Source organism: Colletotrichum gloeosporioides (genome assembly GCF_011800055.1).
Source record: "Colletotrichum gloeosporioides strain Lc1 chromosome Unknown consensus_54, whole genome shotgun sequence".
NCBI lineage: Eukaryota > Fungi > Ascomycota > Sordariomycetes > Glomerellales > Glomerellaceae > Colletotrichum > Colletotrichum gloeosporioides.
In genome coordinates, this window is record NW_025544699.1 from 580642 (window position 1) to 608556 (window position 27915).

The 27915-nt window shown below is 56.1% G+C and overlaps 8 protein-coding genes and 1 pseudogene across 9 annotated transcripts; 5 read left to right on the forward strand and 4 right to left on the reverse strand.

The window, feature by feature from the left end:
• Positions 1 to 47: 47 nt before the first annotated feature.
• Positions 48 to 522, reverse strand: GCG54_00004669 (rRNA-processing protein CGR1; the record flags this gene model as incomplete). Its single annotated transcript, XM_045404715.1, has 3 exons — positions 48 to 188; positions 248 to 393; positions 456 to 522. 3 exons carry the CDS (start codon positions 520 to 522, stop codon positions 48 to 50), a joined length of 354 nt encoding a protein of 117 aa, XP_045262658.1.
• A 7743-nt stretch (positions 523 to 8265) lies between these two features.
• GCG54_00004670 (uncharacterized protein) lies at positions 8266 to 11214 on the forward strand (the record flags this gene model as incomplete). The annotated part of the gene is made up of 1 exon (XM_045404716.1): positions 8266 to 11214. The coding sequence occupies one exon, from the start codon at positions 8266 to 8268 to the stop codon at positions 11212 to 11214; it is 2949 nt and encodes a 982-aa protein (XP_045262659.1).
• Positions 11215 to 12261: 1047 nt separating this feature from the next.
• GCG54_00004671 (Mannan polymerase complex subunit MNN9) lies at positions 12262 to 15294 on the reverse strand (the record flags this gene model as incomplete). The annotated part of the gene is made up of 3 exons (XM_045404717.1): positions 12262 to 12627; positions 12836 to 13168; positions 14215 to 15294. The coding sequence occupies 3 exons, from the start codon at positions 15292 to 15294 to the stop codon at positions 12262 to 12264; spliced, it is 1779 nt and encodes a 592-aa protein (XP_045262660.1).
• GCG54_00004672 (Ubiquitin-conjugating enzyme E2 pex4) lies at positions 12431 to 13159 on the forward strand (the record flags this gene model as incomplete). The annotated part of the gene is made up of 2 exons (XM_045404718.1): positions 12431 to 12683; positions 12834 to 13159. The coding sequence occupies 2 exons, from the start codon at positions 12431 to 12433 to the stop codon at positions 13157 to 13159; spliced, it is 579 nt and encodes a 192-aa protein (XP_045262661.1).
• Positions 15295 to 16658: 1364 nt separating the features above from the next.
• Positions 16659 to 18436, forward strand: GCG54_00004673 (annotated as a pseudogene). Its single transcript has 8 exons — positions 16659 to 16672; positions 16960 to 16991; positions 17045 to 17096; positions 17147 to 17213; positions 17267 to 17414; positions 17465 to 17796; positions 17817 to 18034; positions 18089 to 18436. Coding segments are annotated over exons 1-8 (1211 nt in total).
• A 1227-nt stretch (positions 18437 to 19663) lies between these two features.
• GCG54_00004674 (uncharacterized protein) lies at positions 19664 to 20107 on the forward strand (the record flags this gene model as incomplete). The annotated part of the gene is made up of 1 exon (XM_045404719.1): positions 19664 to 20107. The coding sequence occupies one exon, from the start codon at positions 19664 to 19666 to the stop codon at positions 20105 to 20107; it is 444 nt and encodes a 147-aa protein (XP_045262662.1).
• Positions 20108 to 20481: 374 nt separating this feature from the next.
• Positions 20482 to 21575, reverse strand: GCG54_00004675 (uncharacterized protein; the record flags this gene model as incomplete). The annotated part of the gene is made up of 2 exons (XM_045404720.1): positions 20482 to 21370; positions 21448 to 21575. 2 exons carry the CDS (start codon positions 21573 to 21575, stop codon positions 20482 to 20484), a joined length of 1017 nt encoding a protein of 338 aa, XP_045262663.1.
• A 341-nt stretch (positions 21576 to 21916) lies between these two features.
• GCG54_00004676 (uncharacterized protein) lies at positions 21917 to 23402 on the reverse strand (the record flags this gene model as incomplete). The annotated part of the gene is made up of 3 exons (XM_045404721.1): positions 21917 to 22356; positions 22412 to 23316; positions 23380 to 23402. The coding sequence occupies 3 exons, from the start codon at positions 23400 to 23402 to the stop codon at positions 21917 to 21919; spliced, it is 1368 nt and encodes a 455-aa protein (XP_045262664.1).
• An 816-nt stretch (positions 23403 to 24218) lies between these two features.
• GCG54_00004677 (Valine--tRNA ligase) lies at positions 24219 to 27708 on the forward strand (the record flags this gene model as incomplete). Its single annotated transcript, XM_045404722.1, has 4 exons — positions 24219 to 24249; positions 24366 to 24797; positions 24847 to 27252; positions 27302 to 27708. 4 exons carry the CDS (start codon positions 24219 to 24221, stop codon positions 27706 to 27708), a joined length of 3276 nt encoding a protein of 1091 aa, XP_045262665.1.
• Between the last annotated feature and the right edge of the window lie 207 nt (positions 27709 to 27915).

The window sequence follows — 27915 nt, forward strand, 5'->3', positions numbered from 1 at the left end:
GAAAGGCCTTTGCCCGCTCAAGTGGTCTCTTTTTGACTCGGACGCGCTCATGAATTGATGAGCTTGTTTCGTTTCTCCTTCCTCTTCAGCCTCTCTACCCGTTTCTTGTGCATCTTCTCAGCCATCTTCTCGTACCGCTCCTTCTCCTCCTTTGCGGCCTTCTTATCCTTGAGGTTCTGGATGCGTTGCTGGAAGCTGTGTCAGCATGGCGTCTCTCAACAGGGGGTGAGGGCGGTCAGCAAAGTACCTTGCGATCTGCCTCCTTCTCGTCCTTCATTTCCTTCTCCTTGGCCTTCATAGCCGCCATCGCAACGCGTTCCTTGGCGCGCTTCTCGTAGGATGTCAAGCCTGACGTCGGTCTGAAAGCCTTCTTGGGCGCATGCCATTGCTTGCCTGTCGCAGGGAGAGTCAGCTGGGTGCGCCGTACCGGCCGGAGAATGGGGCAGATGAGGTACCATTCTTCCGCATGCCAAGCGGCTTGTCGGCAGCGGAGGTCGTAGCCGTAGCCTTGTCTGCGGACATGACGGCAGCGTTGAAGAATTGCAGAGCTGGAGGCGGAGGAACGTTAATCGAACGTTAATTTGCGCAGTTGAAATTCGCTGCTCTGCGGACGGCTGGAAAGTTTGCCATGTCGAACAGAAAAATTTCGGCGGGGCACAAGGCTGCAGAGACGGCTAGCGCTTCCAACCAACCAGTGAAGTTGCGCCTGTGGCGGTACAACTCCACAAATTAAAGGACGTGCATAGATTGTGGCTAGTGAAGGGTCCTGCGTCCTGAATCCTCATCCAGGGGAGGAAGGGGGCGGTTGGCGCGCAGGAGGAATGCGAGCATCGGGAATCAATGTCGATGGGGGTCTGAACTGACAATTTCGATCGTCGGGGACAGAGACACGCTGCCCAACCATCGACTAGATCGTTCGACAAACGATGGTTCGTACTTCCAGAAGCCTCGGACAGAAGCCTCAGACGCTGCGTGTCTTCGGGAGAGGCTTTCCCCGTCACACATCAATAAAAGATTCAATACGCCCCCCGTTGTTTGAAATGACGCCTAAGATTCGTTTCCAAGAAATTGTTGGTCATACGTCTGGAGGTCGCCAGCTTTCATCAAACGGTCGTGGCTTAGGGCTGGGCCCGGCCTTGAGACATTACGTCGTTATGTGCCTAAGAGAAATGCCATCCAGCTCAGCATTTGGCAGTGTTATGATTGGTCTCATTGTTGAGATGACGGCCAGGGAAGTAGAAAAGACGTTGGCAGTTGGGTCAGCGGGATTAATCAGACAGATTGCAATGGAATTGCACCCAGTAGATGACGGCTGGTATCCGGTATTGAGCTGTGGTGGTGGTGGCTCGTGAGGCTGCCGAGATGAACGCGGCAGACCTTTTCAGTCTCCAGTTGCCAACTTGGTCACCAATATCAGAATTTGGACACGACATCCCTGCTCGTTTGACCAATCGAGAAGTCCCGTACGCGTTCGAGGCCGCGTTGAACTTGGATATCCCAGACTGCGACCCCAGGTTCCCGATGCGAGGGCCCCAAAAGATCCTCTTAGATGATGGGTGCTTGGCCACCTGAAGCAGGGATACCGGCGTCGTTTGATCCCGAGGAGTGAGATTAGGTAAAGGACAGCTGGCAGTGCACAAAAATTTGAACAACGGCAGTGTCGAGAGAAAATTATGATAACTTGCCCACCGCTTCCTGTCATTAATGTCATTACCGAGGCGTGGGCGGCGTGGGGTTTGCTGAAAGCGGCTCGTAGTCATCTGGCAGGCGAAATTACCTTGGGTCATCCGCAATTCGACTGGACCCGGCGCGGTGCGCTCTGATTTGCCGCCCGCCAACGCTGATTGAGGGCTGGGAGGCTGGCGCGGGAAAAACTGGTATTCTTAGAACAATTTGGCAGATCGGATCGGATATGAAATGATGCAAGGCAGGATGTTTTGGGCCGGAGCCGCGCTTGCAAGACTGACGAGAGGTCGGGGAAAGAAACATTGGACAAGGGAACAGGAGGAAATGGGTCTCATTGAGAACTGAGCCATCCTGGTCCGGTGGAGATGGTTGCCAGCCAAGGAGGCAAAGCATCAATCACGAGGAGGATTTTTGTTCCCAGCCGGGAGATGAGGGCCTCCCCAAGGAGGAACTGGTCCTGATTTCCCCATGCAGGTGTGTCTGATGCAGAGAGGGAATCCACGGTGTCGTGGACCAGGCCACGAACCCGACGCTGACAGACCATGATTCCGAGGGAATCTCGGTAATCAACGCTACCAAGGCATTCAGGGCAATCAGTCATGTTGGACATGTCGCCGGCCCAAACTTTCCAAGTTGTCGGGCGCTGAATGAAAGCTGCTACTGACGTACGTGCCATGCCGTGTGTATCTATCATGGCACTTGCTATGTGCCATCCCGTCGACAAAATCTGCCGACTGGTGACCGCAAGTCCTTCGTGTTGCTATCAGGCGTTTGAACCTCAATTCGGCCTCGATTGGTACGTGGCGTCATGCAGGTCCGTCTGTGCACCACTTCCAGCTTGCATTCGCGCGGGTGGGTTTCGATGCAACACGAGTGATTGACAGGACAGACTGGATTCTGGTTCGAGTGAGACGGAGGCGCGGAGGTTATCTGCACCTGCAGCGCAGCTGCAACTCTCAGGGAGAGAGACATGACTACGGCGGCCATGGATAACTCTGGAGTCATTTGATGCATGGCATGGTCAACCGGCAACAAGACAGCGGGCGCCTGTTTGTTGATTCCCGTTGCAACGGGCGACTCGAAACAATTGAAGGGTCATGAGCTGAGTACCAGCCCGCTAAGCAGGCTAATAACGTCGTCGTTTGGGGAGCTTCGCCTTCTTTGTCCACTGCCGTCAAGCCGCACAGAAATGGCCCTGTCGCACAAAGAACCTGCCCGTTTCCCATCGGTCGCCACGAAGCGTTGGATGAATGGTCTTATCAGACTGTCGAACCCCAAATCGAAAAAAGACGGCGGCGGACCGAGGTGCTGCGATTACTAGCATACTGCACCGCGAGAGATCATCAGCCCCGAGGCTAGGGACACTGAGTCAAGATGCGGCTCCAAGCCGTAGCAACGTCAGGAAAAACAAACATTAGAGTTCATGCCGCTTGATACTCTCTTTGTTCTCTTGTCAGAAGTCAAAAGCCTTGCGTCGTTTCTTGACAATCGCAGTAAACATCGTGGCTATGTCTCTCCACGCCGAGCGACCTGGCGATCAAGTCCCTGGTTTGACACAAAACAGCGTATCCATCTGGTCCTGCAATCGGGTGTGTTCGGCAACGGGCGCTCTGTGCATAGAAACCTGGTCTGCGAGTGACAGGAAGAGGCACAGTCCCATCTGGGGTTCGCGTCGTGTTGCCTCCATCCAGCTCCAACTGTGACATGCTCCCCCACCAAGAGGCCGGGGTTGAGAGATGGGGCGTCAAATACGGGAAACATGGGAGAATTAAGGTACTTCCATCCCATCTTCCCGCAGACAGCAGACACTTGGAGGCATCCGGACTTTTTGCTGCATCAGTTACCATTAGTGGGAAAGGAGAGCTGGCTGCTCACCAGTGTGAGGCAGCACGAGCACCCAAAAACGACGTTGACTGATGATGTTTTCGGCGAGAGGTGCCGGGGTGACGGATCGCACTGAAAGATTGGTCCCGGCCTCAAATACGAAGCCAGACAGACCAAGGTTGGCTCCGGCATCCATCCACAGAACCGTACATAGTGACAGAGAAACTTGGAAGTCCAGCGCACTATGTTTCGGTCCTATGCTAGAGACTGACGGTTTATCGCTACAGGTGGTCTTCCCCCAGGCCGCAGGGCCATTCCAACCTAGGGAAAAAAGCAAGCAGATCTGCCAGGTGCTATCGGTCATCTGGCCGATTGATTTATTATGGAGATGGGAGGGGTCTTGAGGCTTGGGGGTGTGTGGCTCTTCGTCTGCGGTCTGCAGGCCTTTGGGGGTGCGCGGGCGCACAGCGCCCTAGCAGTAAAGAGTGAGAGAGCAAAAGTGACGACGGGGACTTGGCACATGCGTTTTGCACCCTTGACCATCCCTGGTTCGAGACGAGGAGCCATTCAGAGGCGGCCGTTGCATCTGGACGTGGAGGAGGAATTCGGCTCCTACGCCGCTCCAAAGCAGCCACATTTGACCAGTCCAGTGAGAATGCTGTCCACACACACTCGCTGCTTGACCGCTTTGGCGACGGCTCCGGATTGAAGGCAGGAATCCGAGGCGTTGGACCGTGGTGCGGCATAGCTGTCGAGACGAGCTGAGTCGAGTCGAGGCATAATTCGAAGACGGCTCTGGATTCTGGAAAGTTGAAACTCGTCCGGGTGGCTCGGGTCGGGGAGACGGAGCCAATAACAACAGACTGTCTTTTCTGTGTGCAGCCAGATGATGGAGCGAAAGTGTAAGTGAGCGGCGCGGTGCTGGCTGTGCTGTGCTATGCCTTGCTGAACTTTGGCAAGACAGACGGACGACAGGGCATGACATGACTTGGCCGGGCTTGACTTTGCTGTCTCTTCGTCTCGTCTGTTCTCTCAACGACGTCGAGGCTCTGCTCTTTACTCTGGCTTTCTCTGCCATTTGCCGTAAATGGGGCGATGGCGACGATGGAGGGGGCGTGGGTGAAGGCAAATCAAGCGGTGCGGTGCCTAGAGAGGCAATTGTCTGCTAGGGCGGCCTTCTTTGGGCAGGTCGGAGAAGCGATGATTCGTCTGGTGTACGCCTGCCATGTGGTGGTCGTCTGGTCCCGTCATTGTTAGCATCAGATTTCTCCGGTCGGCATCGGCTGCTAGGGCAGAGAGGGCGGAGGTGCCGTTGGTTGAGCTGAGCTGAGCCGAGCTGAGATGGACTGGCGCTGGTAGTCCACTGAGTATTGGGCCGGCAACACCTGTCTAGTGAGGCAGATGTCGTCTGGATGTGGTGGTTGCGGCTGCTTCATTGCGGGATTCACTTTGGTCTGCGTTGCCTCGCGTTGTCCTGGTCCAGGTCCATCTCCATGTCCAGGACCAGTCAACTTGCCGAGCTCGTAAGGGCCGTAAGGACCACAAGAAAAGGCGCCACGCTAGCAAAAGACTCAATGGCTTCTACTGCGTGTTCTGAAGGGAAGTTTCTTGCTCTGGCCGTGCGCGTCGGCCGGCTTGCCCATGGGATGCGCTTGTTGTGCCTTGCCGTCGTGAGTGAGCTTAGGAAAACGTAGGCAGGTACACCGTACGGATAGGTATTCATCAGCGATCAGCAGGTACCCACGTAAGGTACAGAGCAGGTACGTACCGCCATGGATATGCTGTGCTAGAGGAAATAATGGAGGTCTCGATGCACGACACACCACGCAAGCTACTAGGTAGGTTCCTACGAATAGGTGATTGGGTACCTCGAGTGTGCACTGGCTTGACTGGGCTTAATGCTCCAGAGAGGAGGGCGCAACGCCCCTGTTTCCGCTCCCGTTTCCCTTGCCCTTCCCTTCCTTCCCCTGGGGGGACGGGAAGCACCAGGCCTTTGACTTGCAGGCGAAGGACTGCTAGATCCACCCGCAACGGTCTCAGACTATGGCAAAACCATTTCGATAAAGTCAGAATCCCTTTCGCAAAAGTATGAGTCTGGTCTATCGCCTGGTAGTGGCAGCGTGGCATGAGACAAAGAAGAGCAAACAATCAAACGGCGCGTTCGTTGTCGCGGCAGGGGAAGCGGTGTAAACGTCGGCCAACGCCGCCATGGACGCCAAAGGGGCTCTCTGCCAGGGCAACCGCGCAACTTCGACCGGCCCAACGTCTGGTGGCCCGCCGCTAAGAAGCTGTGCGACAGCTAAGCTACCCAGCAGTTGGACGTGTTCAAAGGCGTCCAGAAGAGTCCTGGGCTGCGGCCATGGCCAGATGGCCGCTTGTTAGTGCGAACTGCTGAGAGCCAGAGCCGGCTACCTTGGAAGGCAAGGCAGGCTAGTGAGGTGGTGGTGTCTACGAAGAAGCTGACCTGCAGAAGCGGGTGAGGGTGTGGCAGCCAACACCGTCTCCTGGCTTGCGATACTCCTCCTCCTCACCATAGTGACGGGCCTAGGAGAGGTAGACTTGGCCGGGTTGGCCAGGCACAGAACGGTTTCTAGTGGTCGGGTTGGGTTGGGTCGTCCAGACTACACCTCGGTTTACCTCACCTACTGCGAGAGAGCCTACCTATCCTTGGCAAGTAGGTTTAGAAAAACTGCAGGTACGATAGGTACAGACGAGAGGTACAGCTGCAGGGCCGCACAAGTATCTGTCAGGGCCCGTCGACTTGCTGCGATGCATGTGCGTGAATGCAGAATGGTGGCGGCAGCAGCGCGGCAGGACGGGCATGAATACTCCGCGGGTACGTGGACGGAAGGGCAGGAATTTTATTTGCATTTGCATCTGCATTTGGATTTGGATTTCAGAAGCCAAAACCGAAGCGCACTGCATGCAGCGGGAGGAGGAGAAGAAGGTGGAAAAGTCCGCTGTCATGACTTGTAAGATGATGGATGCGCAGGACAGGAGGTTCTTGCAGCAGTCTGAGAGTAAGGCCATCCATCCATCTGAGAGCGGGCGAGCGCAGAGAGCAAAGCAGTCCAGTCTGACTTGTTTATCTTGCATTGGCAAGTAAATATGAATTAATGGGTATGGTTAGACGTGCTATACCGAAAGACAGAGCAAGAAACGAAGCGTGCTGTACGTGCGTTCGTCGCTCTCAGCGTATATCCATGGTTTCCCAATTCTCACTTTTGCACTCTACACCTAATTTCAATCTTGTCATCAATTCCCAAACTATGAATGACACCAGGGAGGTCACAAGAACTGCTGTGCGTTGCGCAAGCCAGTTTCCTCTGCTCAGTGCCTGCGCCTATGCCTGCCCTTTGGCTGCCTGTAAGGTACTCCCACCTTACCTTAATCTGGAGTCTGGCGTGTGTCTGGCCTGCATCCCCCATCTGCAGCTGCGAGGTTCCAAGTACCTTCCTGCAGACGCTGCCCCTGCAGGGTACTTCTTATTGGTTCATGGTGCACACTGCAGATCCAACACAGAGAGAACTGGCGACTGCGACCGCTGCCCCATCAACCTGGCTGCCTCGAGCCCTGGAGCCCTGGAGCCCTGGCCTGCTGATGCTTGTTCCGGAGGGAGAGTTGTGTGTGTGAGAGAGCCAGCCTGGAGTGTCGTCCCTGCTTTGCCTTGTAACAGACCCTGCCCGAGTCCTGACCTCACATCCAGATGGAATCACCATCGCGCATCCACTTTTTCGCCTGTTCCTGGCCTGTGTCTAGTGTCCCTGGCGCGACGGACGGAGAGAGGGACTGATCAGTGAGGTGAGAGAGAGAGAGAGTGCGAGTGCCCGCCCGTCTGCCTGCCACTTGCCCACTGTTGACCACACTACACACTCTCTCTTCAGTGCTCACTGCACGACTCCATCCTCCCCCTCTCCCCCCCGGCCGGCCCAAACCCAACTCAGATTTTGCCTCCACACCCTCCCTGATCCCTTCCCCTTCACCACGCCCCCCCCCTATTTTCCGACTTCCACCCCCCAACCGCTGGACCCGACTCGTCGCTTCCACACTCGCTCTCTCTTGTGTTTTCTGCTGGTGTGTGGGAGTGTGTGTGTGTGGTGGTGCCTGTGGTGCCTCTGTGTGGGTGTGTGTCTGTCCCCAATTCTAATCCCAAATCCACCCATCCATCCCATCCTCTCTTTTAGTCTTCCGCGTCGCAACCCCCCTCTTCTTCCTATCAACTCTCTTTCCCCCAAAACCCTTTTCCGAAGCCGTTGTCGCTCTTTGACTTCAGCTTCGTGGTCCAATTCCAGTTGTGAATCTTGCAGATTTGCTTCTGGTCTTGCACCGTCCGCTCCTTTACAACTTCTTGAAAATTTCAACTTCGATAAATAGCATTTGTCTTACCCGGTCGCCTGGCTCTGTTCACGTCCGCAGTCGTGAACGCCAATTTCGTCCAATTCCCAATCGCCCTCGCGCCGCATTCGACACTTTCCGCAAGGTGCCCGCTCGCCCGCCAGTCCTTCATCATTCCGTGCCACGACGAAGGAAAAAAGCACCGACGAGAGCCTGGTTTGCTAAGTCTGATGCCACAGAACTAATTACAAGTCTCGTCATCACCTCGCAAATCCTCCAACACGCGTCCTCCCACGTCAGGAAACGAAACACATCCCGATTTGATTCCTCCCGACGACCACTTTACTCCCTTTCACGACTTTCTATGTCCTTCGCCTAGTTTCTCACTGTCACGATTGCCGCAGCGCGGCTTAGTCGAGAATGGCAACTGCTGTTGGACCTGAGAGTCTTATGGGAACACCGGCTACTCACCTTTTGGAGGACCCTTCGATGCAATCGCTCCCTCTCCCGGCAATGCTGGATAATTCTTCTACAACACCATCCTTTTCTGGCTCAGGTCCCCAACGATCACCGCGAACGATGCCTCCTCTGCCGAATCCTCCCTTCGTCTTCCCCGCGAGGCCTTCTTCGGCTTCCGCGCCTTCGTCCTTCTCAAGGGCAACTGGGCGACGTCCATTGTCAGCCATCGAGATTCAGGACAAGTCGTCTCCTTTTGCCGAATCCTTCGACCGGAGATCGCCTGCGCTCCCAAACTTCACATTCAACCCGGGTGCTTCGCTGTCTCCCGATACCGCTTTGCTCAGCCCTCCGCTTTCTCCTCCGCCAATATCACCTCGCCTCGTGCCATCGCCCAACTCTCTGTCTGCCTCAAGGCCCGGCCACGGCCACAGACGAGGAGGAAGTGAATTCGTCGGCGGAAGCATTCGCTCTGGTGACTCCATCACAGTAGCGAGCACGAGTCCGACGAGACCAGAAAGTGGATTTGCGGGAAATGGGTTTCAACTACCCCCTCCTAAGCCCCCGGGTCGTAGAGGCCACCAACATCGCCGATCTGCTGCCCTCTCAAGTCACGATTTGTCTCTCATCCTCCAGCCTCCCACGTCAGGGCCCCCTCGAGGGAGCAGCGCGCCAACGAGCCCTTCTGACTACGACAACAGACGCTTGGAGAATCAACCCACAGGGCACGACGAAAAGACTTTGAAGTATGTTGAGTCTGAGCCTTCGCTGAAGGTGCCCAGGGAGCTGCACACCCCGTCGGACGGATCAGCAAGCTCGAGTGGCCGAGCGTCACCCGTGGCCAGGCCAGTGACCCGCGCTCGCGTTGGCTTTTCTGATACACTGGAATTCATTCCGCGCCCATTGTCTATGGTCTCCAGCGACACTTCCAGCACCGTCACAGCTCGACCCGGCGGTCATTCCGTATCGGGCAGCATCTCCTCCATCATCTCTATCCCAACCATCACAAATATTGAGACGGAACCCGTTATTCCTCTGGTACTCACACCGTCACGCCAGACCAACGAATCCAGACCAAGCACAGCTGGCGCGGTATTAGAACGGTCCCAAAGCATTCAGTCTGTGGGAGCTTCTCCCAGAAGGCGAAACTCTATTCCTGCACTCATCAACGTGGCCGAGGCAGCCACCGTTGGTCCGCCTATGCCCAGTCCGACCAAGACACCAAAACGCTGGTCATTCTTCGGTCTTGATCCCTTCGCTGCAGCAGCATCGCCCTTGCGTAATAGACCTGTCAGCTCCAGTTCTTCTGAATCTGCATCAAAACCCAATAGCTTGTCGTCATCTTCCTCAGAACATATTTCGGAGTTCGTAGGAACCTCGGACGCCTCCGATCCCCACAGCAAGGACGGCAAGAAGTCCAAGAAGAAGAAGAAGGTCAAAACCTGGGCTGGCTCTATCCTGACCCGCAAGGAGAAGCGGCGTGCCAAGAAGTGCAAGGATCTAGACCTCTCCGCCGAGGTCATCCGACCCGAGCCTGTGGAACAAGAGGTCAAGGAGGAAGTCTTCCTCGCTGAACCAGAACTTGACGTTGAGCCCGTCACTCCTACCCTCCTTGTGACGGACTCCTCCAGTCAGCCGCAAGCCGTTCAAGAGTGGAAGCCGCGTCCAGCCTCAGCCCAGGACGACACCTCTTTCCCCATGATCGACCTGGATGCCGCCCTTGGCCCCTTCAACACCCCTCTTCCCAACAATCCGGAGTGGGAGGCAGCCCAGAAAGCCGCAGGCTCCTCGAAGCGCCAGCTGCACAGCGCGCAGGGCATGAAGGGTTTTAGCGGACCTGGCATGCACTACCACCGGCGAGCAGAGAGTGCGCCGGAGATGGTCCCCTTCGAAGCCGGCCGGTTTGGTATTCACCGCTTTGGTAGCAGCTCAACCATGGCTGACGTGTTTGAGGAGGACGAGGAGGAGGATGAGAATGGCGTCAAGTCTCCTGCCTCGCAAGCTCGTGTTGGTGCTCGGAGGGGAACTGCTCAATCTGACCCGGATGTGCCTACCGACGAGACAACACCGCCTGCCACCACCTTCACGAAGCCTATACTCGACATCATGCCGTCTAACGTTGTCGACGACAGCACCGCCGATTCAGCTTCGATAACCACCGACAAGGAAGTGAAGAGGGGCACAAGCATGCGATCCGAGAGGTCTGTGGCTTCTCTGCAAGAAACAACGATCCCCGAGGAGCCCGTACCTGAGCTACCCGAGATGCCAGAATTCCGAACAGCATCTCTCTTTCAGGAAAAGGCAGAGTCAAGCGGTTCCGAGACTCCTTCGCCTCGTCGAATTCTCGCAAGCAAGGACTTGGCGCCTGTCGACGTCAGTCCTTTGCATTTGCCCACGCCTTCCAATGTTCCCGTCAGCCCTTACTCCATGAGCCACGCTTCTTCGTTCCCATCACCTCGGTCACCCATGTCCTACGACGCCCAGCGCATCTCAACGGCGCCATCGTCGGTCAACGAGGAAAACAACTTTCAGTCTCTTCTTCTCGGCGAGCCGGGTCCTGAGGTTAGACTTTCTGTGGACATCCCCTCTTTGACCTCCAGTCATTCAACCATGACAAGGGATAGCTCGTTTGCCACCAACTCTCAATTCAGGCCAGAGAGCTTCCGCCCCGAACAGCAACGACCTGTTTCTGTGTCATCTGCTGCGTTCGGATCGGGTGCATTTGGTCGTCGGCGATCGAGTCTCGCTAGTCTGAGCAGGTTGATCAGCAGCTCACACGGCGAAAGAAGCAAGCTCTCGATGGAAGTTTCATATGATGGTGAGACTGATAAGAAGCACAAGTCCAGCAAGTCGAAGCGGCTCAGCCGGATGATGCGATTCTGGAAGCCCAACAAGGAAGACAACTCGGCGTAGAACCGTCGAAAAGTCCCATCTTTCTCACCATCCAGACCGGGCGATTGGTCGCAAGCTGCCCGGGGCGCACCTACATCGATAAAGGTGACTTCACGACGCATGTATATGGAATTATTGTACAACTTTTTTAACACCTTCTCTCTCGGCGGATCTATCTGACGAGATAATGTCTTTTTTAACTGGAAAAGGGGCAACGACTCCAAAGCGAACACGTTTGGTAGACGTCACCCATCACCAACGTACTCCTACCACCAGATGAAAAGCATCTCAAGCTCGGCGCTGGTCTCTACACGGACTGTGAGGCCAAGCGTTCTCGATAGCACGAGCTTCTTTGGGACATGAATTCGGCGTTCTTTGTGATGATAGCATGAGCAGCAAGTTGCATGAGCATAGCAGCAGGTACGCGGCCATATGTCTTTAGGCACTATGCGAGGGGGCGGAAACATGTGGTTCAAAGGTTTTGTTTCCGTTCTCTGGACATATCAGGGATGAATTGCGAATTAAGGAAGGCGAAAAGAAAGGAGGCAGACAATTCGAGACACAATTACAGTGTTCTCTTGGTTCTTTGGTCGGCCGGCTGCTTCAGCCCTGTAGACGATGGACAACCCGCGACGTAGACAAATATTAATGAACATATTTCTGAGTCACCTTGAGTTTGATGGAGCGTGATTACATGAGACGAACAATGAGGGTGACTCGTAGCGAGACGCAACGTCTCCATCGTGGGACAGCATCTGCTGCTACGATGGGGCACGCAGGTTTGCGGAGAGCACCCGCAAAGTCAGGGGCCGAACGATGGGCCCGATGTGCGTTTGAACAGCATGGCCAGGAGCCTCGGTAGAAGCCGTGGGTCCACTCCTTTGTCGCGTCATACCTTTGATTGGTTGGCTCACATTGGGGGAAAGGTACCCCGTGGTCGAGCTCCAGGCTATTGAATACACTTGCCTCACGCTACCTGACGTCTGGGCTAAAGCGAAGAGCTCCCCCCATCCGAAAGTTCGACACCTCCATGCCAAAGCTCCAACAAAGCTCCCTCTCCAATTGCGACTAGCAGTTTCCACGTGAGCCAGCGCGCAAACCGTACATTCCCAGATTCCGACTGTCTGGTCTACACACGATCAGCAGTAGCAGCATCGCGAAACCAATCTGGGCCCAAACGACGTAGCTCTTGGCACCATCCCTTCGACCTCCTTCCCCCCCGGCGCCCATCCTCAAGATGTCGTGGCGAATCCAGAACCTCCCCGATTCTAGCTCAAACCCAACGGGCCCAGCAGTTGGGGGCAAGAAGAAGTCCAAGTCCTCGTCGGACGGCCGTGGCGCGATCAAGCGCCTCATCAAGGAGCTTGACGTCTGGCGCGGGGAACAGAAGGACGAGAGGGGCATCGAGAGGCTCGGGCCGGTCGACGATGAGGACTTGTTGCTGTGGCAGGCTGTGATTAATGGACGGGGGATTGGGAATGGATATGATGGTATGGAAGAGAGAACCTCCCCCTCGCTCCTCGTCAATTGCGCTTCTTGGCAACCTTCTTCCCCCTCTCTCCCTACTCCCCAAGCTCATAGCTAAGAGAATACGCACAAGTGTATACATTGCTAACAACTCCTTTTCCACAACAACACAGACGGCCGCTGGCTCCTCGAAATCAAGATCCCGACAGACTACCCCCTCCGCCCGCCAACGATACGCTTCGTCACGCCAATCGTGCACGCAAACATTGCCCTGCAGACGGGCGAAATCTGCCTGGACCTGCTGAAGGACGCCTGGACACCAGCGTACAGCGTCCTCGAGAGCGTGCGCGCCGTGCGCACGCTGCTGGCGTACCCGGAGACGGACAGCCCGCTCAACGTCGACGTCGCGGCGCTGCTGCGCGGCGGGGACGTGTTGGGCACCCGCGCCCTCGTCGAGTTCTGGTGTCGGGACGATGAGGGACGGTACGACGGCCCATAGGTTAGCTCTCTCGTTGACGTGGTGGGAACCCCCACATGGTGTTGTTCTGCTCGAGGTAGGGGAGGAAGAGAGCATTGGAAAAAGAAAGCTCATTCAACACGCCCTGCGTTGGAAACGGGGCAACAACGAAAGGGAGAGACAAGCAGGAAATTTGGACGGGATTTCGGGAGCGGAAATGGGACGGGGTCTTTTGGACAGTTTATAATCTTTATTATTATTCCTTGGCTGGTTGCACATGGAAGGGATGGCGCGCGTGGGTTGGGTAGGGTAGGGAAGGGCATCTGATAAGACGGCTCATCAGACTGTAATTTTCCATGGGAACAGAAGTTGGGACATTTCGTGGTGTATGTACCCTCGTGCAAAAAAACAGAACACCATGTTCATCTCGCTCTCTATCACACTGCCTGGGCGCAACGTACCAAAAAGAGACACCTTCTAATGCTGCAAGTCTGTCCTGCGTCACCCGTACGTAGCCCGTTTCTCCCCGCCATTCTCGATCCCTGGCGCTTCGTTTATTCTTACACAGGTGGGACGCATCGCATCTGCTCAGGATCCTCGCCGGCGCCCGCAGCCTGCCTACCCGCTTATCGTGCCTATTCCTTGACTCCTGGTCCTGAACCTATCGTCGCCTCGATAAAAGTCTGTATGCGTAGTTTGTTGTTTGTGTGACATGGGCAAAAAAATATACTACAAAAACGCCGTCTCTTTACTTTTTGCACCTCCCTTTCCCCTCCTCAAATTTCGAATGCAATTATGTCGGCAAGATACAGGATGGGTATCTGCACACTAAAAGACATATGTTTCCAATGGACAAGAAAGCACCGCACATAAATTCGTAATGCCGCCGCCGCCGCCCGGGCCGTGAACTTGTCGACAGCGGCTGATGAAGGAGGAAACGGGTGTTTACAGGTCTATTGCCTCTGGGGTAAAAGAGTATTTGGCGTGCTCCTGTTGCTGCATCCCGCCATGATGCTTACTCATTACTCATTGTAGTGGTAGACCTGCACATTGTCAGCATGAGTTGCACGACCTTGATTCAGGGGTTTATTACTCACCCTGTAATTCGGGAGCCCAAACGGTTGCCAACCTAAGCGTTTCGCCATCTTGGCGAAGCCCTCGGTTTCGATGAGGTGATAGAAAGCGAAGGGAGGGAACATGGCGCCATCGCGGTGGACGTCGGCCTTGACCAGCAGCGCCGTACCACCGACGCCGTCGAGAGGAATCTCTGCGCTCTTGTCCTTTTCGTCGGTACCCAGGTATGCCATCAACGCGCGGTACGTTGGCATGTCCTTGTAGCCCTCAAGCAGAATGTCATCGCGGCCCATGGACTCAGCCATTTTTTGCGCGATCTCGCTATCCTGCCAGCTGTTGAAGTCGTACGGCCGCTCGTCCATCTTTTTGGTGTCCTCGTTATAGTATCGCTGGAAGCAGTTGGGCACGATGACAGGCTTGTCATGGGCGGCCAGATCCTGGATGAGAGTGGGCGGCGTCTCGACAATGTCGGCATCGAGCCAGAGAACCCACGAGGTCTGAGGACCAAGAGTGGTGAAAAGCAGCGAGTTGCGAGCTTTGGACATGACCGCACGCCTAGCCTTTTGGTTCTCCATCTTGTGCCGCTCTGCTTCGTCCTGGGATGCTATGGCGGGCTCGAAATCCTGCCTCATGATGACGATGCTCTTGAACTTCTTCTCTGTGTCCTGGGTCCTGGTAATCTGCTCCTGCAGCGCAGCGGTCGCGGCGTTGCCCTCCTTAGTCTTGGGCAGGATGAAGCCGAGAGAGATGAGATCGTGAGGATAGCTCAGGGTCAGCAAGTTATCCCAGTATTCCTGGTAGAAGCGGGACATGGGCGTGAGGATGAGGACAGACTCGCGATTGGTAATTGGATCGGGAGTAATCGTGACATTGTTGAGGTTGTAGCGGACGACTGGGGGCGGTCTTGTGTCTGATTTCGACTTCTTTCGGTAGGGTGCGGTGGGCGGCGAGAGATGGTGGGAGGCGGTGCCTGCGGGCTCTGGCCTGGAGGACTTGGAAGGCCCGACAAGGAAGACGATGATGAAAATGCACAGGAAGACACCGAGGACGAGGGTCACTGGGTTCGCCTTCTTCAAGCGGACTGACCCCATGGGGCGAGCCATGGGTGCTGTGGGTGCTCACGCGGAGGCGATGGAGGACGTGGAAATCATAAAGTTTGATCGCAGACGGGAGGATTGTCGTCGACGGCAGTTCGCTTCGATCCTCTTCGCGCACGCAGCTGGGTTGGAGGTTCGTAGCTTTCGGGACAGCAGTTCGGCGCGCGCGCTCTCTCGGCGTATTGGATACGTGAGTATCAAAAGAGTGTAGATGCGTTCTTGCAGATGAGAGTAAGAGAAAGGTTGGCCATGCAGGTTGGACAGAAGTCGAGATAAGATGCTCCCTCTCTTGGCTCTCTCTGGCAGGAAGGAGCGAGAAATTTGGCCAGATACGAGATTCCGACGGTTGATTCGGGCTGGTAGCAGGTCGATCGAAGGGATGCGCATGGGGGAGGACAGCTCTACACTAGAGTTGCAATTGGGCTTACAAAAGGGGCTTAGCGGCATCTCCCCTCGAGGACTAACACAAACTCCGGGCCGGCACTGCAGCCAAGTGCTCCTGTCAGGGACTGCCAGGGCCTGCCAGGGCTCACCTCAGCATGCAGGGCGCTGACAGTTACGGGCGAGACAACGCTGTAAACTTGCGACCAGCGTGCGACGGCCACGCTGAGAGGTGCTAAGACCACGGTTAACTGCAGGCGGATGCGGATGGCTCAGAAGGGGTGGAATCTCGAGGCTGCACCTCAGTCTGACCCCTGAGACCTGCAGTGGAGTCCCACTAAGTTTCTAACATGGGGCGCGCCGTCAGAGGCTATTCTCAGGACGTGAGGTGGGTGGATTGGAATTTGCTTCTAAGTGTTAGCTCGAGGCGTGGGTTCCGAGTCCCGTCGAGTCCATCGCCTCTGGCCCAATCAGGAGAGCCCCGCCAACCGCGGAGAGAGCTGTACCAAGTGGTTCAAGCCTTCAAGGTGTGCACCAGCCACAGCCACTCACACCGCCCAGAGACGGCCAGGTCCCCATCCTGTGGCTGTCGGCTGCTCCGTCCGAGCTCACCTCGCGCAGTGGAGGTCGCCTTGCCGTCGTCGCATCCAAAGAGCGTCGGTTGTCCAATCCATCCTGCAGCAAACCTTCTATCCGCATGGCCGAGGCTTAATATTCGCGACAGTCAATTCGGCCTACCGCTCAGTCTCCCAACCTCTCTAGACCGCAGCAATTATTCAGAGTTTCACCATGGCGGACAAGTTAGACCGTAGTCTCGACGAGATCCTCGCCGGCGAAAAGGTACCGCCTCTGCAGCTCCTCACGCGATGCCCATCCCAAGCTGACGATGCATCAACAGAAGAGCGGCGGCCCTCGCAACCACAACAACAACAACCGCCGGGGTGGCCCTCCTCGGAGGCGCGAACGTGAACGCCAGGAATACCCTCGTGATGGCGTTAGAAAGGTACGACGCGATACTCCGACCCCTGAGGTTCGCACGCGGTAGACCATCAGGCTCACCGGCCAGGTTGAATGATCCTTCCTCCTCATCCCGGTCGATTTCGATTCTCGCACCAGTCGGCCCAAGCTGGACGCCTCGTTGAAAATCGGGACCGCTTCTTGTCAATTGGAAGGGCCTAGCTAACAGGTGTCGCCGCCTGCGATTCAGTCGTTCCGTGATGAACCCAGAAACCTCGATAGGTAAGCTCAACGAGAACCAAACGTTCTGGCAGTATGCTAACATCGCCACAGTGAATGGGTCCACGATCGTTTCGAGGAACATGGTATGGCTCGACAAGCCTTAGCGGCCTCATACCCAATTGCTAAAGGCCGACAGATTCCCGCCGCGGCCCGAACAACCGAAGAAGACGTGACTCGCCGGAACAAAGGTAGATTATACGTGTCCAATACCGTGGGAAGATACTAACGCATGTATCAGAGACTCCAGCAGTGCGAAGCTGCGCGTCGATAACGTACACTATGAGCTGACTGCCGAGGACCTCGAGGTATGGACGAGTGCCACGCAAAGTCGGGATGTTGAAGCTAAAAAGGGGCGTAGGAACTTTTTAACAGAATCGGCCCCGTCGTGAAGCTGGATCTCAAGTATGACCGCGCCGGACGGTCTGAAGGCATTGCCTTCGTCACAATGTCAACCCGCGAGGACGCTCAGGAGGCAATCAAGGAGTTTGATGGTGCCAATGCCAATGGTATGCAGCCTGGTGCTTTCCTGCGATTGTCCGACGCTAACCCGCCGCAGGCCAACCTATCAAGTTGTCGTTCATGTCTGGTGGGCACGGCGGCCGTTCTTCTCGCAATCCTTTCGACTCTGCAGTCATGCCGGGCCGCCCTCTTTCCGAGCGCATCTCCGCACCCGGAGGCCGATCAAGATCGATGTCGCCCGGTCGGAAATACGACATGGACGATGCTGCCAGCAAGGGCATCGACAGATACATTCCCGGAACCCGCTCGCGCAGCCCCATGCCGCGTCGACGTGGCGGGGGTGGCGGANATACATTCCCGGAACCCGCTCGCGCAGCCCCATGCCGCGTCGACGTGGCGGGGGTGGCGGAGGTGGCGGACGCAGGCCGGGTGCCCGCAGAGAGGGCCAGCGAGACCAGGAGGGCGGCCGTGGTGGAGGAGGAGGCGGTGGTGGAGGTGGCAGAAGCAACGGGCGGACTCGGAAGACACAGGAAGAGTTGGACGCCGAGATGGCGGACTACTTTGGTGGAGGAAACTCCGGCGAGACTGCGCCTGAGGCAAACGGTGGCGCAAATGCTGCCGGTGCTGCTGCTGCGGCTGCCCCCACGGACGATATCGACATGATTGAGTAATCCCCTTTGCGTCTGCCTGTGTACGCAGTAAAGTTCATGCAGACATGTAGAAGTTGGACGTGTCGGAGGAGTCACGAGATCCCTCAGACAAGGGAGGGAACGAAGCAAGACACGTGGACGGCCAGGTGTGTAGAATGCCATTGTTCGAGTTCACCAATAGCATCTTGGTCCCTTATAGAAACCAACAATTAGCGACCCCTCTTCGAAAGACCAACTTCCGGGACGTGGAACGCAGGTTCAAGGTCAGGGCACCAATCATGGGAGTTTGGACCCTTTGGCGGACTACGGTCCGGTTTTCGAAGTATCCCAAGATCAAGATTGTCATGCCAATATTCCTGTTGAGGTCTGCAGATCCCTCAGTTGCCTCTTCGCGGATGGCCACGGACAAACAGGCCTGATCCCTTGGACTTGCAGGGCCATTGCAGCCGCAACGTCCCGTGTTGCGGCTGCCGAATACAAGGGACATGCCTTTCTGGGGAGGCCCACGACTAAGCGGCTGTCCCCCCAAAAAATCAAGTTTCCCAAATGGAGGGCAGCCAGCGGCGCAGCTTCCAACCGGGGGACCCTCCATGCATGTGACATGCAACTTGGCAACGTTCTCCAAAAACCAAGGAATGGAAATCGCCCCAGGATTGTCTGCCCAGGTCCCATCCCCCGCCAAAGTGCACGTCCAACCTGCAACGTCAATGTGCATGCACCACCTGCTGCACGCGCCGTACTCACGGCAGCTGCCTTTTACTGCCCCGGCCCCAGTCTTGCCGCCCTTCTCGACGCCGCTCCTCCCTGCCTTTCCCCCCTCTGCCGTCATTCCAAACCTTGGAAATCGTTGCAACAAAGATGGAGAGTCGCCGTTGAACCGCAAACAACAGACCCAAGGTAAACGGGGACACCGACGCTTTAACTCTCACCGCGCCTGCGACTGTAAACGGACCGACGATAATTGCAACGCAGCAGCATGACTGTCGCTGGTACGCATTTTGGCTTATATCTCCCAGCGGCGACCGCATCCCCTCCCGCTGTTCACGCTTTGCCGCTGCTTCTCTACGACTGAATCGTGACCACGTCGATCGACACTCAAACATACATTCCAACTGAAGGAGCACGACACGAGGGTTTGTTTCAACCCTTCGGGCTCTAACATCTTACTTTCTGAGATCAGCGCGACATACGCAACCGCTGCCTGCTGTCTTTGACATTGTCTGGCCATCCCGACCTGTTCCGGAGGCCTTGCAATACCCCTTAACTACTTCTATATTCCGTCATCGTCTGGTTAACTGGTCTCGTGGGAAAGTCACCATCTCTTATACGGGATGGAATCTGCCCAGCACACGGAGGGCTCTTCGCCATCAACCAACAGCAGACGTCCACCTCGCAATAACTCTACACAACGGACACAGAGATCCAGCTCTCAGCCGCCTAGACGTAGAAGACCCTCTGCGCGTCCTCCGCCCTCAGACTCAGGGGACGTAAGGTCGGTGTCAGACGGCTCAGAACGTGAGCGTGGAAGCGACGTTGAAGAACTTGGCCGTTTCCCGCCAACCCCACCACCTAACTCGTCAAGGCAATCGAGGCCTAGACCAAGACGTCCTACTGCGTCAAATTCAAGACCGACGCTGGCGCCACCGATGCCGTCAGAGGATGAACAACTAACCGACCCGGTGCCTCGCCGGCCGGCCATACCGGTACGGCGGTCTGCACCCAGGAGGATACCGCGCCTTGGCGACCCTAGCGCGCCCTCCGCGGCGTCTGACACCGACACGACGTCGAGCTCCTCGTCGTCGGGGGTTCCCCCTATTAGACGCCGTCCGATCCGGACGCGGACGGAGATGGATCTTTCCCTTCGGGGACCGATCCTCGAACAGTCTCAAGAGGGGACTATCGTGCCCCCGGGCGTGGAGTTTGGGCCGGACTATGACGGCGACAGACCCTTGCCGGTGCGGACTAGGAATCCGCGCGACATACTCGACGACGGTGAACGGGGATTCATTGTCGATCTGAAAATGAACCTCGAGATCGAGATTCAGCTCAAGGCCGCCATCATGGGAGATTTGACGCTTTCTGTGCTGTAATGTGCGATGTGTGATGATGGGGTTCGGCATTTTGTTTCAAAACGCATGTGTGAATATTGGTTTGGCGCACGTAATGGGTTACGCTGTAATAATAAACGGAAAGGGGGCTACGAAAATGAGAATGGGTTGGTCTCATCTGGATGACGGTGCAGGGCGTTACGGACTTTCAGGTTCAGCGGATGGAGCGGATGTACATATGAATCACGTAGAGGCGAGGGATGAGTAGGCAGAGTGAATGTCTTCAAAGCACAGTTGCTTCCCTTACGATCGTGACTACAATGTGTGCGAAATTGCTGTGTTATCTTGCTAGAGGCGCCTTGTATCAAGTCCCAGCGAGGGATCATGCTATCTACCATTCTCACCATTCCTACACTTCAGTCCGTCTTCTTCTTCTTCGTCTCGAATCCCTCCGTCACAGCGGCCGCAACATCCTCGAGCGTTGTGCCCCTCTTCCTCTTTCCAATCTTCAACAGAGAATCCTCCACTGCCTTGTAAACCCCCGCAGCTCCCAGGAACATCTCGGGCCCAAAACCGCCCTCCTCCGAATGGGTCTTGCTAATCTCCTCCATCTCCCTCACCCATCGGTAAGCCTTGGGCGGCATCGTCGTGACGCCCTTCTCGGCAAACTGGAGATGCGTCGGCAGCCGTGCGGATAGCTCCTCGCGCAGGTTGTCCAGGACGCCGAGACGTGAGGCCGTGGTGAACGACTGCGTCGCGATGGCGGTGAAGCCTTTGGACATGGACGCGAAGCACATCTTCAGCCCGCTCGCGGCGCCGATCTCGGGTGAGATGTGCTTCCCGCCCAGCACGGCGCTCAACCTCGCACCCAGACCTTCTGCGCCGCCCGGGAAGTCGACGAGCTTGTCGGGCCCGGACATGGGCATCCCGGGGACGACCCAGTCGTCACCGTCTTCAGTCGGCGGGGCCGAGGAGGAGGAGACGTTTGTTCCCGCGTTCGGGGCCGAGCGAAGGCGGGGCGGGGCACCGATGATGCACGCGTCGATGAAGACTGCGGGGATGCGGGAGCGGGTGAAGGCCGCCGCCATGGACTTGCAGGTCGAGGGCGCGACGGCGTTCATGTCTATGAAGTAGAGCGGGACGGGTCGGGTGGTGCCTTGGAGGGCGTCGATGATGCGGTCGGCGGTGGCCTCGGCGTCGCGCGGGGGCACGACGGAGAGGACTGCGGCGCACTGGGATGCTAGGTCGAAGTCTGAGTCTATTAGTTCTACGCCTGCGTCACGGGCGCGCTGGATTGTGTCTTCGCTGTGAAGAAGGTTAGAACTGAGATGAGCTAGATGTGAGGGGGTTGTGTTGAGTGAGTGAGTGAGTGAGTTGCCTACCTGCGGCCTTTGACGTTTGTTGCGACCTCGAAGCCTTTGGCAATGAGGAGCTTGGCTATGCCTACGCCCATGTCACCAATGGAGATGACTCCAATCTTTGAGGGTGTCACGCCGTTGGCAGCCATCATGAAGATTATTATCGATAGGTTTCTGTGAGATTAGGTGATGGTATGAGATGAGTTGTGGAGGTTGAAGATTGAGGCACACAGCCATTTAAGCTGCAGTTACAGAATTGCGTCAGTTTCCGGCTCGTTATTGCCGCGCACAGCCAGGCGCCAGGACACAACAGATGAACCGCGACAGGATGCCCGATTTTTGAGCAGACAGGAGCACATTGCACAATTAGCGTAGAAAATTAAGTCGTGTTGTCTATGTCGGTGTTAATATTTTGCGGTGTTACAAATTACAATACACGAGCAATACACGAGCTTTTGCGCTCGACTACAAGCAACTCATATACCGTACCACCTCAATTTTTGTATCCGACCCATGTGTCTGGCACGTCGAGCTTCGTCTCGGTGGTGTGTATCAGCTTGTTTCCTTTAGAGGCAATGAAAAGTCCGTGGCTGCTGACGGCACCAAAGTGACCGGGCACGATTTCCCACCCCGACGGACCTTCGGCAGAGGCCGTATCCTCCGCGAGTGCGCTCTCTGAAGCTCCGAAGGCGACGCTCGCAAATGAGCTTCGAGCGGGAGACGACCCCGGCTTGGCGGTGGCGGGAGGAGAGACGAAGTACTGGACGTATGAGCCCGGGGCCACGACGCCTTCTTGGGCTTTTCCGTCGTGTTGGCTGGAGAAGGAGCGGATGAAGCTATCAAGGTCTTCTTCCTCGGAAGAGGGTGAGTACTTGGTTTCAGGGTCCAGGGAGAGGAGGCCTTGCTTCTTTCCCCATCCACCTCCGCCACTCACTGCGACGGTCATTAGCACGTCAAGACTAGGTCAGTATCTCAGAAGGGGGCTTACGAATTCTGTAAACTCTGGTACCGTGACTCAGCAGATCCCGCATGAAACCCTTTGTGTCCAAGGCGTGCTTCCACTCATCTTCCGCAGTACTGTTCTCATTCAGCCTGTTTGCCCACTCCCGCAGAAGCTCCACGTCTTCGGACTGCTTGGCGGAGGGCGGGACAACCACGGCCCAAACGCCAACAGGACCCGGAGGAAATTCGTGGCCTTCATTCAGTCGTCTATCAAAAAGAGTCTGAACGGCAGTTTCGAGCTCCTTTGACGCCGGGGTAGGTTGATCATTGACCTCAATTTGCCGAATGATGTTGCCCAGACCGCTGAGAATCTTGCGAGGAGCTGTTATGGGAACCAATGGCGCCTCAATGGCAGTCTCGGCACTGGCGAGGTCTTGTTGAAAACATACGTCTTGGGTCTGTTTCTCCGCGACCTCGGCCTGAACCATTGTGCTTCCGGATCTGCTCCAGCGGGTTGCTAGAAGCGTCGATTGCCTGCCGTTCTGGAATATGGTGTTGGCCAGAGGCATCGTACATGTCGTAGAAGAAGAAAACGTATTGAGAGGGCTGAGCTGGAAGTTGAGGGATGCCTGCAGCTTCGGATTGCTCGAGGGTTTTGACTGAGAGTCTTTCCACAGGTTGGGGAAAAGCGAGTCGAGGTTGCCATGATAGAAGGAGAACCCGTGAGGAATCTCTCCGAGAGGCTGAAGAGGTTGAAGGCCATCCACTGCCGCGGCAAGAGCATGGAATCCGCTGGTGTCTTGATTTGATGCCGAGAAGGGCTCTATGAGACTTCCCATGAACTTTTCATCTTGAAGCCAAGACGCAAACTGGCGAGAAGCAAGGATGAGGAGAGCATCTTTCTGCCTGCCATACTCCGACTGAGCGCCTTTGATTGTTGTGATGAGGCTGCTCTAAGCCATTGAGGTCAGAGTCAAGAGATAGACAAGTTTTGGGGCAATATTTGAAATGTACCTTTGAATTATTTGCGTTGCCATGAACAGAGAATCGAGAGACCTCAGAGAACCATCTTCTGGAAACTGGGGGTTGACGGATGGGACTGAGCCGTGAGAAGGCTCTCGGCGAGTACATCGCGTCACCACTTTTCTTCGGTGTTGTCCGGGTTTTCACCTGGAAACTACAGTATCCTGCATACGGCGGTCTTCAAGATTGCGATATCAACAATTGAGTCACAAGGATTGCGACATCGATCAATTGAGTCAAAAACAGTGTTTATAATCAGGATCTGAGAAAGGAAGGTCGGATTGTAAGACAACAAAAGTCCCAAATCTCAAGACGATGACTGAATTGATGATGCTTCAATTGGACGCCGTGGCTGTCCAGTCATTCACGGTGCATCTGGGGAACCCTTTCTCAGGCCAGGGGATCCGCTACCGGGCTAGGTTGCTTATCGATACGCAGAGACCCCTGCGCAACTAGCCACAGTGGAGGGCCTTAGGCGTGCGCCGGATCCGATTTTGCGCATGATGGCGGACGACCCCTCCCTCCCACGCCGCTCAGCGCAGACCTAGACGTCCAATCCTGTGAGTCAAATTCGAGGAAGTGCTGCCAAACAGACCGCCGAGTCATAATTCCCTGCCCCTCATCGGGAAACCTCTGTGCTCTTATTTTTTCCCACCTGGTATTTGGACATAAGTTGAAGCCCCTCTCCCTCGGGCTTCTTCACCACAATATCCACCACGTCCAGATCAATATTTCTGCGAGCACTCCGCGTGCGCCCTCCAATCCTCAGTCCACGTCCAATTGTCCGTTCTTGTCGAAGTCTTCGACCTTTTCACCAGACACGTGCCATCATGGCTACCGACAGCGGACGCGGAAACCCCAGTACGGCTACCCCTCCATCCACCCCCACATTCTCACGATGCCTTTTCCCACCCCGCGCATCTCGTTTGCCGTATGATTCGACTTTGAAGCTGATTGTGTGTTCTTGTGTCTTCTAGTCGGTGCCACTGAGGGCCTCAAGGAGGAGGTTCCTCCCCCTGCCTCGAACGAAACGAAGGCTCAGGTCGCCGCGACCGCCGATACCCATACTGCTGGCCAGGACGCTGGCGCCGCCGCCGGTGCGGAGCCGAAGGTGAAGACCGAGAAGGAGCTGAAGAAGGAGCGCGCGAAGGCCGAGAAGGCTGCCAAGTTTGCGCAGAAGCAGGCTGCCCAGGCCGCGAAGGCCGCAACTGCTGCTCCCTCAAAGAAGGCCGAAAAGAAGGCCAAGGCCGAGAAGAAAGAGGAGGAGGCTATCCCTGAATATGTTGAAGATACCCCGAAGGGAGAGAAGAAGCGCCTCAAGTCTCTTGAAGATCCCCACTTCAAGGCCTATCACCCCGAGGCTGTTGAGAGCGCCTGGTATGAATGGTGGGAGAAGGAGGGCTTCTTTAGTAAGACACACTTGGGCCGATGAGGAATTGTGAGCTGACACCGTGACAGAGCCCGAGTTCACGGCCGAGGGCAAGTGCAAGCCCGCGGGCAAGTTTGTCGTTGCCCACCCCCCGCCGAACGTCACTGGTGCTCTGCATCTTGGTCACGCCCTTGGTGACTCGCTCCAGGATATCATGATTCGATGGAACCGCATGTTGGGCAAGACGACGCTTTGGCTGCCCGGTTGCGATCACGCCGGTATCTCGACGCAAAGCGTTGTCGAGAACATGCTCTGGAGGAGAGAAGGAAAGACCCGTCATGACCTGGGCCGTGAGGACTTTGTCGACAAGGTCTGGACCTGGAAGGGCGAATACCACGACAAGATCAACGCTGCTCTCAGAAAGATGGGAGGAAGCTTCGACTGGAGCCGTGAGGCTTTCACCATGGACGCGAACCTGTCCGCCGCTGTCGCCGAGACTTTCGTCAGACTCTTCGAGGAGGGTACCATTTACCGTGCCAACAGACTCGTCAACTGGTCTTCCCGTCTGACCACTGCTCTGTCAAATCTCGAGGTCAACAACAAGGAACTGACAGGCAGGACACTGCTCGACGTCCCCGGTTACGAGAAGAAGATCGAGTTTGGTGTCATTATTCACTTCAAGTACCCCATTGAGGGCTCTGATGAGTTCCTCGAGGTCGCCACCACCCGTATTGAGACGATGCTGGGTGACTCTGGTATCGCCGTCCACCCCGAGGACCCCAGATACACGCACCTTGTTGGAAAGAGGGCCAAGCACCCTATCATTGAGGGCCGCTTCCTGCCCATTGTCGCCGACACTTATGTCGACAGGGAGTTCGGTACTGGAGCCGTCAAGCTGACCCCCGCCCACGACCCCAACGATTTCAACCTTGGTCAGAAGCACGGCCTTGAGTTCATAAACATTCTCACCGATGATGGTAACATCAACGAGAACGGTGGCAAGTACCAGGGCCAAAAGAGATTCGACGTCCGTTACGCCATCCAGGATGAGCTCAAGAGCCTCGGCCTCTACGTTGACAAGAAGGACAACGCCATGACCATTCCCCTCTGTGAGCGCTCCAAGGATGTCATTGAGCCTCTGCTGAAGCCTCAGTGGTACATGAGCATGCGCAGCATGGCCGATGACGCCGTTGCTGCTGTCAAGGATGGCAGGATCAAGATTCGCCCCGAGTCTTCTGAGCGCAGCTTCTACGCTTGGATGGCCAACATCAACGACTGGTGTATCTCTCGTCAGCTCTGGTGGGGACACCGCTGCCCCGTCTACCTGGCCAAGGTTGAGGGTGAACAGTCCGACTCGTTGGACAGCAAGCAATGGTTCGCTGGAAAGACTCGCGAGGAGGCTGAGGCCAAGGCCAAGGCTGCCCTCCCCGGCAAGAAGTTCACCCTGGAGCAGGATGAAGATGTCCTTGACACCTGGTTCTCCTCTGGCCTCTGGCCCTTCTCTACCCTGGGCTGGCCCAACAAGACTAACGATCTGGCTGAGCTGTACCCTACTTCCGTCCTTGAGACTGGCTGGGATATTCTGTTCTTCTGGATCGCGCGTATGGTCATGCTTGGCATCAAGCTTACTGGCCAGGTTCCCTTCACCGAGGTGTACTGCCACAGTCTCGTCCGTGACTCTGAGGGTCGCAAGATGAGCAAATCTCTGGGCAACGTCATCGACCCCTTGGATGCTATCTCCGGTATCTCTCTGCCAGACCTCCACGCCAAGCTCCGCACCGGTAACCTGCACCCGAGCGAGGTCCAGAAGGCCGAGAAGTACCAGAAGACGGCCTTCCCCGAGGGCCTGCCTCGCAATGGTGCCGACGCCCTCCGCTTCACCATGGCTGCGCTTACCTCGACAAGTGGCGATGTCAACTTTGACGTCAAGGTTATGCACGGCTGGAGAAAGTTCTGCAACAAGATCTGGCAGGCGTCCAAGTACGTCCTCGGCAAGCTGCCTGAGGACTTCGTCCCTCTTAAGGAGCCTGCCGCCGGCAAGACGCTTGCTGAGAAGTGGATTCTTCACAAGCTCAACACCGCTGCCAAGGACATCAACACCGCTTTGGGCGAGCGCGAGTTCCAGCACGCCACGGGCATCGTTTACCAGTACATCCTCAGCCACCTGTGCGACGTCTACATCGAGAACAGCAAGGCCATTATCCAGGATGGTACCGAGGAGGAGAAGGCTAGCGCTGTCCAGACCCTCTACACTGCTATTGAGGGAGCGCTGACCATGATTCACCCTTTCACTCCCTTTATCACGGAAGAACTGTGGCAGCGCCTGCCCCGCCGTCCCGAGGACAAGACCAGGTCCATCATGTTGGCCAGCTACCCCGTCTACAACGCCAAGCTTGATGACCCCAAGTCCGAGGCCGCTTACGAGCTTGTCCTGGGTTGCTCTCGCGCCGCGAGATCGCTCATGAGCGAGTACGCCCAAAAGGAGGAGGCTAGAAGTAGGTTTTCCTATATGTTATGTGTATATCAGTCACTAACAAATTGCAGTCATTATCCAGGCCCACGACGCCACCTCTGCTTCCACCATCGAGGAGCAGGTTGCCTCCATCAAGTCTCTCAGTGGCAAGGGCGTCACCGGCATCGACATCGTCGCCCCCGATGCTGCCCGCCCCGCCGGCTGCGTCGCCTTCCCCGTCGCTTCTTCCGCCTCGGTCTACCTCCACGTCAAGGGCCGCGTCGACCTGGACGCCGAGATCGAGAAGGCCAAGAAGAAGCTCGACAAGGCCCGCACCAACATCGAGAAGCAGCGCAAGCTGGTTGAGGACCCCGCTTACCAGGAGAAGGTCGCGGAGGCCGTTCAGAAGGCCGACAGGCAGAAGGTTGTCGACCTCGAGTCTGAGGCCAGGGGTTTCGAGGGTACGATTAAGCAGTTTGAGCAGCTCAAGCTTGAGTAAGCGTATGTTGCATGATGGAGTAAAGAGCAGATGAGAAGAAAAGACAAGGGGCATGGTCATCACATGAAAAGATTTCATTAGTTGTTTTTAGCACCTTGTTGACCCATGGGTAGACAGACCCAGAATACAAAAAAAGACGTTAGACATGGTGTATTCAACACATTGTGTCTTTTGACAGTAACTGAGCGACTCGCTGAAGCGATGGTC